Raw genomic sequence first — 11,314 nt, 5'->3', positions numbered from 1 at the left:
CAGCAGAGACAGCAAAAGATGAAACAGGGAACAAAAATTACTGTGAAGCCCTCTGGAGAAACTACAGAGAGATCTTAAACAAGATGAAAGTCTCAGATTTAGCTTGGTCAGGAGAAGAAAATGTTAGAACGCCATCCAGCTTAGGGAGCTCAAAAGGCAACAGCCCTATAACATTGTTTAATCAGCCACCCTGTTGATTAGCCCACATTCAGAGAAGTAGACCTCTCCATGACTGACCAAGGGGCACTTTCTTCAACAAGAGTATTCTAGTAGCATGTTACATTTTCACATCCATCTAATGTGTACACACCCGCTTTTAACACGTTTCACTTCACATTTGCTGAGCCTGCATTCTTGTCGAGTATAGCAGAAGAGCTGGGCAACACTACATCTGCTATGTTCTACTGAATCACAGTCCTTTCCCCAAAGTGCCTATTACCTGTTTCAGATGCTTTTTCAGCTCTGAAGCTTCTGGTTCTGGCAGCGCTGGCAAAGATTCTGCATTTGTGGGAACGATCACCTGGAATTAAGCACAGCAACAGACTGAAAATTCTCTACCTGTAATTGTTTCCAAAACAGAATCTCCTAAATCTTCACCACTCCAGAGACCAAGGAATAAAAGCCATAAAGTAAAATACGAAATTAAAAAAAAATGCACAACACAACACACACACAGGCATCTGCATCAATCCTTTGATTTTCACTTCTTTATGGTTGTTACTGTTTACAGGATCACAAACAACGGAGGAGTTACTTTACCATTTGCCACAAAAGTAAGAGAAGTTTGAATGAACCCACACCCATCCTTTGGAATTTCCACCATGTATGAAAAAGATGTTATACACATTTCCCTTGAAAGAGGCTTGCTCGTGCCCCAGCAGAAAGTGGGATACACAGTCCCATCTGAATCACGGCAACCAGGGCTGCTGGAAGGCTCTTATCAGACAGGGTTTCTTAGGTAGGGTTATAAGAGACAGGGTCACAGTTACTCAGGACAACACCTTTATAATCTGTTTGAGGACTTATCTTCCAGTGATAGATGGATTAATTGGAAAAGCATGCCTTATAAGCAAAAGAAATGAGGACACAACAAGCAATGGAATCCTAAAGTTTTAAGATGGCAGACGCAAAGGCATACTGAGGTCAGGTATACTTAAATTCTCAGTGGGTACAGTGATAGAAGTGCACAGTTCCCTAGAAACAAAGCCACAAGGTCTCATGGGTACCACTTACCCTATTGGTATCCAGGTCAATAAGCCATACATCATCAGGCATTTTAAAATCCAGTTTGTAAAGGAAGAAACTTGCTGGAACACCAATGATATAAGGTGTAGGGGCTAGAAGCAACTGAGAGAGGGAGTTTAATAAGGAGAAGATCTGCATTTGATATCACCACGTTCTTTCCAAATATTTATTTATTAACTACAATATGTTTATAGCAGAGGAGACAACAAACAGGGCATTGATAAATAAGTAATTAATTCCATACAATAGAAATATTTTTGAAAAGAAAAGAATAAGAAGAGTAAAAGCTCATGCTCAGAGAGCTTCAATTTTCAGAGCTCAAACTGAGTCTCTGCCATTGTAAATATAGCTTTACCCTTGCAAAGGCTTTACCCTTACCCTCCTAATAGTAATTTGGTTTCAAAACAATAACATCTCTAAGAAGCAGAAGAAATAGACACATTTTTTTCAAATGTACACGGAAAACCTAAGGGGAAATCCAGGTTCTTCCTGATAAGGGAATCAGCAGAGTGAAAAGGTTTAAATCAATAAGATATGTAGCAGCTTGCGACCAGTAGTGTGGGAGGCTAATTTATTCTTTAAATCTAGAACAGCTGGTCACCTCCAAGGGGTGGTACAGGAAGAAACCTGCAGCATCAGTTGCAGGACAGCACCAAAGCAGTAAGATGGCCTGAATTCTACCTTTCCAAGCAAAATAATGAGCTCCTGCAGAGAAACGACTATCGGTAAACCCCAGGCTCCCTGCTGATGTAACTCAACGCTTCATATTTCTGAGAAGAATACACTGCAGTCAATAGTTTCTAATCTCTGAACCAATAGCCCTCAAGCATCCTTAAATACTACTCTGGACCCTCCCCAACAAACCTTAATACTCAGCTGGGAGGGGGAGAGGTAAATACTCATCATAATATTGTGGATCTATGGCCTTTCAGTCCATTGCTTCTGAACTACTGGTTTGAATCATACTAGTCACTAAGCATGCTCTGAAGATATCCTACCTACATGGTGTTACCTATGATTTAAATAGTTAGTGGTGCTCAAAGAACGTTCTTTGCAATGCAGTCTTTGCCACCATCCCTGGGAAAACAGCGGGAAGGAAACAAGGACTACTCCTATTTAAGTTTCAGAGATCACAGAAACATCCTTTGCAAAAGACCATTAAAGGAAAGAGATGTACCTGTTCTGCTGAGGCCATGCAGGTGGGAAGCAGCGGGATCACTGGGAACATGTACTCTAATGGGTAGATCATAGCCACAAAGGCCATCACAGACATTGAGAGTGCATTATAATCTCTGGACTGCAGTACAACCTGCAACCAAAGAAACTCACATTAGCACTGCAGCAACCATTCACTTCTAATACTCCCCTTAGGCATATACAAAGATCACAGCCTGCAAGCCTCTGATTCATGACTGTGAACCAGATGACCCTCCATTAACCTGTCTGAAAACAAGCTTCAGGTGCTTTTTTGAGTGAGAGCAAAACTTTTCATAACAAGAACCTCAGAAGGAGCTATTTCTTCCCCCTGGGGACAAATTCATTCCAGGAAGTGCAGGAGACGGCTGTTCTACACACCAAGCCAACCCTGGTTTTGAAGAGGGCACAGCTCCCTACATACCTGTATTGGGTTTGCACGGCAAGGTTTTGGTAGCCAGGGAAGCTACCAGGACTGGCTTCTATGAGAAGCTGCTAGAAGCTTCCTCTATGTCTGACAGAGGCAATGCCAGTGGTTTCTAAGATGGACCTGCTGCTGGCCAAGGCCAAGCCAATCACAACAGTGGTAATGCCTCTGTGATAACATACTCAAGAAGGACGGGGGTGGAGGGGAAACAGGGAAGAGAAACTGCAGCTGCAGAGAGAGTGTGGGATGCAAAAGAAACACTCCGCAGACACCAAGCTTAGTGGAGAGGGAGGGGAGGAGGTGTGCCAGAGCAGAGGTTCCCCTGCAGCCATGGAGGGCCACAGTGGAGCAGAGACCCGCCTGCAGCCCAGGGAGGGCCCCAGCAGGTGGCTGCGCCAGAGAAGCCTGTGCTCTGTGGGAAGCCCACGCTGGAGCAGGCTCCTGGCAGGACCTGTAGAGCCATGATCAGAGGAGCCCATGCTGGAGCAGGCTGCTCCTGAAGGACTGCACCCCATGGAAGGGACCCATGCTGGAGCAGTTCATGAAGAACTGCAGCCTGTGGGAAGGAGTCATGCTGGAGAGTTTCAGGGAGGACTGTCTCCTGTGGAAGGGACCCCACGCTGCAGTAGGGGAAGAGTGTGAGGATCCCTCCCCGAGGCGGAAGGAGCAGCAGAAACGTATGATGAATTGACTGCAACCCCCATTCCGTACCCCTGTGCTGCTCAGGGGAAGGAGGTAGAGAAAATCTAGAGTGAAGTTGAGCCCAGGAAAGAAAGGAGGGGTGGGGGGAAGCTGTTTTAAGACTAGGGTTTAGTTCTCTTCTACTCTGATTTGACTGGTAATAAATTAATTTAATTTTCCCCAAGCTGAGTCTCTCTCCCTGTCCTTACCTCAATCCCTAAGGTTTTTGTTATATTTTTTCTCCCCTGCCCAGCTGAAGAGGGGAGTGATACAGCAGCTTTGGTGGGCACCCGGCCTCCAGCCAGGGTCAACCCACCACAGTACCCATGAAAATCAACTCTTCCCTTCTTACCTTGTGCTCCAGAAGGATGCAGGTCAGCACCTGCAAGCAGGCATCCACTCCCAACAACTCCAAAGGCAGATGGAGTGGAAAATCCACCAAGGTGAAACGGGATGGATCAGGAAGAGCAAAGGTCAAAGCTGGCTGCAACTCATGTGGCAAGACTTCCACGTCCACCCGCTTCTGACCAGCAACAGGCATCGGTGAACGGAGCAGCCGGTATATCCAGGCCTCAATCTCCCTCAAGTCGTGTAGCAACGCACTAGACTTTTCTTCCACCAGGAGGGAGCCTGTGAAAATCCGCCACATGGTATCCCTGTACAGGGAGAACAACAAGGTTAATACTCCAGGAGCTTCACTTGACAGTCATTCAGCAGGGCCTTTCCAGGGAAAGGGCAGATCCACCCAGCATTAAAAGATGCAACTAACAAGCATTTGGTCACACCGAGGAATGGAAGATAGGGATTTAAGCTTACTGAAACAACCAACTGCAAGGAAGTATAAATCTTTCCGTGGCAGGAATCCACAGAAGTATGTCACTTCCACCTGAGAGTTCCCTCATTCATTTAAAGGGTTCAGTCAGGACCAGATCTCTGAAGATCTCCCCTCACCCTTGTGCTTGAAATTCAGCATGCACAAAGGATACCCTCCTATCTTGTCCAGAATTGTGGCAGACTGATTGTATGATTCTGATTCCAGCAGTCCTACAGACCTGCAGGAGTACGAACTAAACCAGAGATAATAAAAACATGCCACACAAAGTTTTCCCAGATGTTTTGAAATTATAAAAAACCCTTTTTAATCCCATCCCAAATTGCATTCTATCATTCTTAAGAGCTGACAAACCCATGGCAGAAGTGGATACATTCCAGCTGAGAATACAAATTTCTGAAAGCTGTCTAGAAAGCATTTAGGTAGCTTAGCAAAACAAGCAGCCTTTTTTCCATGCCCTAAATTAGCAATCTGAAAACTTGTAGCTCCCAGATGAGCTGGCCAAATCACAGGTACTGCATTGCTTCAGGGCCTTCAGAGCTTCAGCACTTGAAACTGGGTCTGAGAAGGGGAGCAAAGTGGCTTGTCCCCTTCAGCCCTTAATGTGGCAGCACAGTGAAGGCTCTAAACCTGCTGTAACCATTCTGTAAAGTCCTTCAGCCTGATAAATTTCTTCAGTTAATGTAATAGATCCCGTATAACGGTATGGGTTCAAATTAGAGGTTCTACCTTACAGTTCACAAATTTAAAAACAAAAAAAAAAAATTATGACAGTGGAGGCTTCAGGAAATAAGAAAATTTAGAGAAATTTGGAGGGGTCAACAGAAGGGCAATTTGAGATTACGCTGTGATACACCTCTCAGGAACTGTGATGCTTCTCATCCTCCACCCCCCCTCCAGCCGCTTGTAACGCAGAGGAATTAGGTTGTTAACAGGCACACTCAAACTTTTACAAGCTGTAGGGATTCAGTTTCCTCTTTATTCTACCACCACTTCAAAACAACTCCACTTTTCCAGGTCACGGCTTGCAAACCACACGGTAATTCAAACCTGCTGCTTTACTTTTCCCAGCCATGTATGCTCAGCATTCCTTCTCTTGCCCTCCTCATCGTTCACTCAGTTTTTCTCTTTAAGAATTATGTCCAACATGAGCAAATTTTTCAAATACCACATGCCATTCAAATACTGGAATACTTTAGCACCCCTTTAACAAATCAGATGAGCTCACAGAGCTGAGGAAAATCATGAAGTTTAGCTTTTTTCCTGCCTCAGTAATTATCAGACTAAACCAAGCGACAAAATAAGCTCCCTCAATACAGACTTCCATTGAAGAAAGAAGAAAATTTTGTTCTAACAGAATCATTTTTTCCCTCAACAGTCAGTGGATTCACATGATAAATCTGCTAGGCGGGAGTCAGTCGTAAGCCCAGGACACTCTCCTAAAACTATTCCAGGACAGGAACCCAAGAAGTAGGCTACTTCTCTGTGAACGGGACAGGCTTCCCCTTTCGTGCAAAATGTAAAGAGCTTAAAAAGATGAAAATGACAGATGTCCTGACGTTTTTTACTTTTGACAAGTTTAATCTGGAGTGTGGCAAGCTCACTTAACCCACATTACGAGCTATCTCACAGCCCCATCCCTGTTACTATCGAGATAACCCCCTCCTTCTCCAGAGATTCATTTTATTTTTTCTCTTTTCAGTTAGCATACTGGGAAGGAAAACATCATCCTGGAATGTAGGTGTCAGGCACAATAGCACAGACACACATCCATGACTGATATACATAAAGACATTGTTCCTTCTGTACCCTACAGTGCAACAGCTTTTGTAACATACCCTACATTATAACAGCAGATATGGAAGATTACTACATTACGTTAAAAATACAGCAAGTTCCTGGTAATTTGCTGTTACCAACCCTCATTCCCATATGCTTCCTAGAGAACTCCTTTGTTTTCTACCTCTCCTCCCTCTCCCCTTCAAATATTGTACTTTGATCTCTTTCAGCCGTTCCTGCTTCTCTAGACTTTTCTCTCCCACGCCGAAGCTCAGATTGTTTCATAAGCTCGTTAAGCGTACTTTCATCATTTCCCTCTTGCCTCAAGTGGAAATTCTCTCTGTTATTTCTTGGCTGTTTCTAATTTGCCAGAGAATTGGTCCTGAGGTACGCTGCTACAGAGCTTATATGCCAAAGCAAAAATATCAGCATCAGCGCTCAGCTTCAGAAAAGATCATGCTCAGTCGGTTATCAGCAGGGTAGTGCCTCCTTAGGCATATCAAAAATGAAAATCATAGCAGGTTACAGAAGCAGACAGAGAAGTTTTAAAGAAATAATCACAAAAATTTCCTTTTCCTATTGTGATCCTAGGTTAAAAGAGCAAAAAAGGTCAGCCATTGGTGTTTGGCTGCTTCTGCAACCACACCTGTAGCCCCAGTTTGCCATGCAGACTGCTGCAGCCCTGGACACAAACAGTGGGAGGAAAAAGTTCTTTGTTCCCCCCCGCAACGTACCTCTGCACCCCACGAGGAATCCCCAGCTTCTTGCCCAACAATCTCTCGCTACAGCAGTCCACAAGTCTCTTGAGGGTGTACAGACACTCACGAAAGGTGGAAAAGAAGGGATAATGACTAAGGATGCACAGAGAAGTCAGAGTGCTGTTGCGAGAGCGATGGCTGCCTTTGGCCAGGCGCTTACTGCGTGGTGATCGATTCACATCTGGGGTAGACTCTGTACTTGGAGCCTGCAGCGAAGAACCACTCTCCGAACTCTCGGTGCCCACTTCCTCTTGGGGTGCAGACGCATCACCGCATTTGGGGATTTTCTGTCCCTCCCGAGCTCGATGCCCTGCTGTGCCCTCTCCCTTCTCCTTGGATACTCGCTTCTGGAAGGAGCGGTAGAAGTTGACACAGATTCCATAGCGAATGACACCTGTATCCTTGTCTGTGAGCGTGAAGACAAAGGAAGTATCATCACGGAAGCTCATGCGTTTTTGCCGCACACTCAGGCATCCTTCTGGCTGGCAGAAGAATACAACATCAGGCGGTAAAGGGAAGTCCACGTGGTCTTCTAGAGGGTAACGTCGCAGCAGTTCAGGAGTCTGAGCAACACTATCGCTACTTGGCTGCCTACAAAAAAAGCAAACAAAAAACCACATACATAATACATAATTGACTACTGCCAGTAAAAACCTTTGGTATCTCCCTACTAACATGTTAGGAGCCTGTGGGCTCAGCTTCACCTTTTTTTATACTCTCCCCTTCTATGCAGGCAAAATGCAGCTTCTCAGTCACTACCCACAATGCTCAATCACTAGCCACAATTGCACAAAGGTTAAAGAAAATAGTCTGTTACCATTATCACTGCCCAACAAGGAGCTTGTTCAAATCTGACCGAGAAAAGGACTTTCAGGAGTATGTTATTCCCGGGAGAACATTGTATTGTCATGTTTCCCTGACTTTGATTTCCAAAATGAATTTAAAGACATAGGTCTCTGGGCTATGCTTGCATAGGAAATACACTGTCCCTCTGCAAACACAGACTCAGATGAAAATCCCCCAGATTTCAGCCATTTATGAACAAGATGAAAAATTAAATGAGAAAATCCAGTATCAATTCCTAAATAGGAAAAAAAAGAATTTAGGAAAGAACTCAGACAAATGGTGGAATGATAGGGATCTCATCCTGTAAAATTTTCAAGTAAAAGTTCTAGCAACTTCAGATATATATATTTCTGTGTGTGATTTTCAAGCTGAATTTGAAGTGTGAGTTACTGTAAGAGCTGGGAAGTAATATGCAGACCACTGTGGCTTACCAACCTTTGTACCACAAATCACTAATAGAACACAAGGACAGAAAGACAGTACTGTTTATTCCTAATTTTCCACCAGAAGAACAGATTCTTTCAAGAGATTTACTATTTTCCTACCACTACTTTTGCACGAAGGTTACTGAATAATTGTTAGAAAAATAGTTGAGATAAACAGACTGAAGGATAGAAAATATGTCCCCAAAACACCCTCTCTTTAGTTTGATCCCTTTTCTGTAATACCTGATCTCTCACCATTTTCTAAAGTAATTAGAATTTAGTATCATGTTTACTGAATGGGACATAGGAGACCCAGCTCCACCATCACTCTCCTATGGGACCTCATACAAGACATTTTCTTACCTTGATACTTCAGATTTGCCCATTTCAAATACAAAAGACACTTGCTTTCCTTTTATCTGAGAGATGAGAAAGCCTAAACAAGTAGTAACAATTGATCTGTACTTTACAAAATAAAATCACTGGTCCAAATAGCTCTCCTGACTAATTCTGCCAAATTAGAACTTTATTAAAGAAAAAGTAAAAATGCTTAAGTAATAAAGCATAAATTGGAAACAAAATTTATACTACCTATAGATTTAAGGGATTAAATATTGTATGAAAAGGAAAAACAAATCCTAAAAAGCCTTTATATATGAGTGGACACAAATAATGTGTCACCTACTGAAGAAGAAATGTCACATAATGCTGGTACTGTTTAGAGAGTCTACTTGGCAGTAAATGGTTAAAAAAAAGGTCATCAATAAAGTACCAGTGAATACATCATCTGTGCATGCCTTTGCAGTAATATTGGCTAGAAAGACAGTCTTCTCAGGCATTTAGAAAATCTGCATCCAATAAAAGGAAATACTCCAAAGGGCATAGCTATTTGTGCAGAGTGGATTAGATGCAATGGCGAAGGCCACATGGAGCTCCTAAGGACTCTGCAGGAGAAGCTACTTCACTCAGCTCCATCTCTTATCGCAGGCATTGGCTGAAGTGCCTAATGAGACAACAGACCACTGGACATTAGCAATCCAGCTACCGCTGTCCAGCAAAGAGCAAGAGAACTGTAGGAGTCCAGAGTGATGCTAGCAAATTTCTAAGTGAGAACATCAGACACCGTAAGCATCACTGGAGGAAGCAGTTAACATTTATTCCTCCTTTTTTCCCACTAGTCAGTGACACACACATGGCAAACTTGGTTATTTTTCTACAGACCACAAGAAGTAATTAAATTATTCTGTCCATAAAATACAATAAAAAATAATTATTACTCAGAATTATGTAATTTCCTCCCCTTAGCCTATTAAGATATTGCATTCAGAGTATTCTGAAAGAAAGTGGGAGGTAAAGCAACAGGCTGATGCACATAAACCCCTGATATTTAGAAATGAAAGTAAAATAGACTTTGGGATACACCCATTAAATAGACTGGCAGAAAGCTACTGCATAACTTCTAAATAAAGAAAAATAACATTTACTCAACACCTGTGTATTTGACAAACAGCACGCATATCAACCCCACATTTCATATACGCGTTAAGTAAATAAGCATAACATTTTATCTATTGATAGTTAATAAGACTTTAGAAAAAGAAAGCATTCATGTCATTCCTATGAGGATAAATGAGTATTAGAGGGAGAAACAGCCAAGTAAGGCAAGATCCAGATTTACTTTTTTAACTGCGCTGACAGGCTACAGCTGGAATAGTAACCCCAAACTAGTGTTTTACTTGCACATGGCTTTCAGTACTTCCAGTTTGTGAAGCCCTCTGTCCTGATGCCAGCAGAAGCAAAGACAGGCAGACATGTAGGCTACCAGGAAGTCACATACAAATTGGCTTTTCTTAGTCACCCTTTGCAGACCCTTGAAAAGAACTCTGAAGACCACAAGTTAAAAAACTTTGGCTGCACTAGTATCTTTCAAAAAGTGGCTCCCATTATGGGAGCATTCCGCACGCATTCCAGACGGCACTTCTTCAGCACCAAGCAAGGCTCCATCAACGGGCACTAGGCTACGTATCCCCACTTTACTGCCCAAGCAAAAGTACTGCTGAGACTCTTTTACGTTACCTGGCTCCAATGATCACAAGATAGTCAAGTAACCGAGGGCAGATTTTCTTTTTCTGCACCATTGTCCCTGACACCCTTCCCTATGTCATCTCAGTGACTTTCTGTTCATCGATCCAGTAGTCAGTTATCCAGTCAGGCGTGATCGACTGCCTCGGGGAACAGAATCTGCTTGGAACCACCTGGCAAGTCCAACCTACGATGAAGAAAAGCAAGAGTGTCAAAGGCACAGTCAGGAAGACCAAATACATATAAGCAACTTCATGACCTTAATTATATTCCCAAAAAGCCTCAGTGTTCTGTGCAGTCGTGGCCATCCACAGACCTCTCTCTTCATGAATATAAAACCACAACCACATGCCCACAAAAGCAGAGAAGGCTGAAAAACACACAAAAAAGTACAAGAGGATCTCAAGAAAGACCAGAGACAAACAAAGCAGCATATCACTGGCAAAGAGCTATTTATTAAATGGTTCAAGGCCAAAGTATTGTTTAAGCAAATCCCTGGGTTTCCTACAGTGCCTGGGAAAGGAGCTTGAACTGGCAATTCTGTACAGCTAAACGCGACTAAAGAAAAAACTGCAACCTGAAACTGTCTGATAAACAGGATAACTGAAGAAAGGGTAAGAACAAGAGAAGTCCCATTTGACATAATGCACCTCACCCTCCTGAACCTGGATGATGTCCACAGTCCCCAGTCTCTTCTATAGAATCGCAGTTTGCAGTAGCAAAAGGCTTCTTGTAAATCGCAATTTCTTTCACTTACCTTATCCACGTCTGTGTATCTTCACCATTTACTCTTGATACCTCCTGCAGCCACTTTCTCTGACCATTTCATAAAAGAAAAGCACTCCTGGCACAATTGGGATTTTACTGCAGCATTACTATTTGTCAATAACCATGCTCCATAGACATACAGAATTCAGTAACCACTGTAAAATTGCCCTTTCCAATCCCACTATTCATACTTCATTGAATTCATGGGGGGTGGGAGTGTGTAAATCAAGCTCCAACTATAATGTTCCCTACCTACATCTGAAAACAATCTGTAAAC

General features: G+C 43.0%; 1 protein-coding gene across 1 annotated transcript; it reads right to left on the bottom strand.

Annotated features, from left to right (window-relative positions):
- Window positions 1-439: 439 nt before the first annotated feature.
- On the bottom strand, window positions 440-10,460 carry LOC104505794 (MAP kinase-activating death domain protein-like; the record flags this gene model as incomplete). Its single annotated transcript, XM_010146506.1, has 6 exons — window positions 10,264-10,460; window positions 6,893-7,507; window positions 3,900-4,203; window positions 2,423-2,554; window positions 1,234-1,347; window positions 440-520 (listed from the first exon to the last, which is right to left on the bottom strand). Coding segments are annotated over exons 1-6 (1,308 nt in total), but the record flags the coding sequence as incomplete, so codon positions are not given.
- Between the last annotated feature and the right edge of the window lie 854 nt (window positions 10,461-11,314).

Source organism: Eurypyga helias, unplaced genomic scaffold (genome assembly GCF_000690775.1).
Source record: "Eurypyga helias isolate BGI_N326 unplaced genomic scaffold, ASM69077v1 scaffold34272, whole genome shotgun sequence".
NCBI lineage: Eukaryota > Metazoa > Chordata > Aves > Eurypygiformes > Eurypygidae > Eurypyga > Eurypyga helias.
Note: the sequence above shows the minus strand (reverse complement) of the source record. Positions and strands in the feature narration are given on the sequence as shown.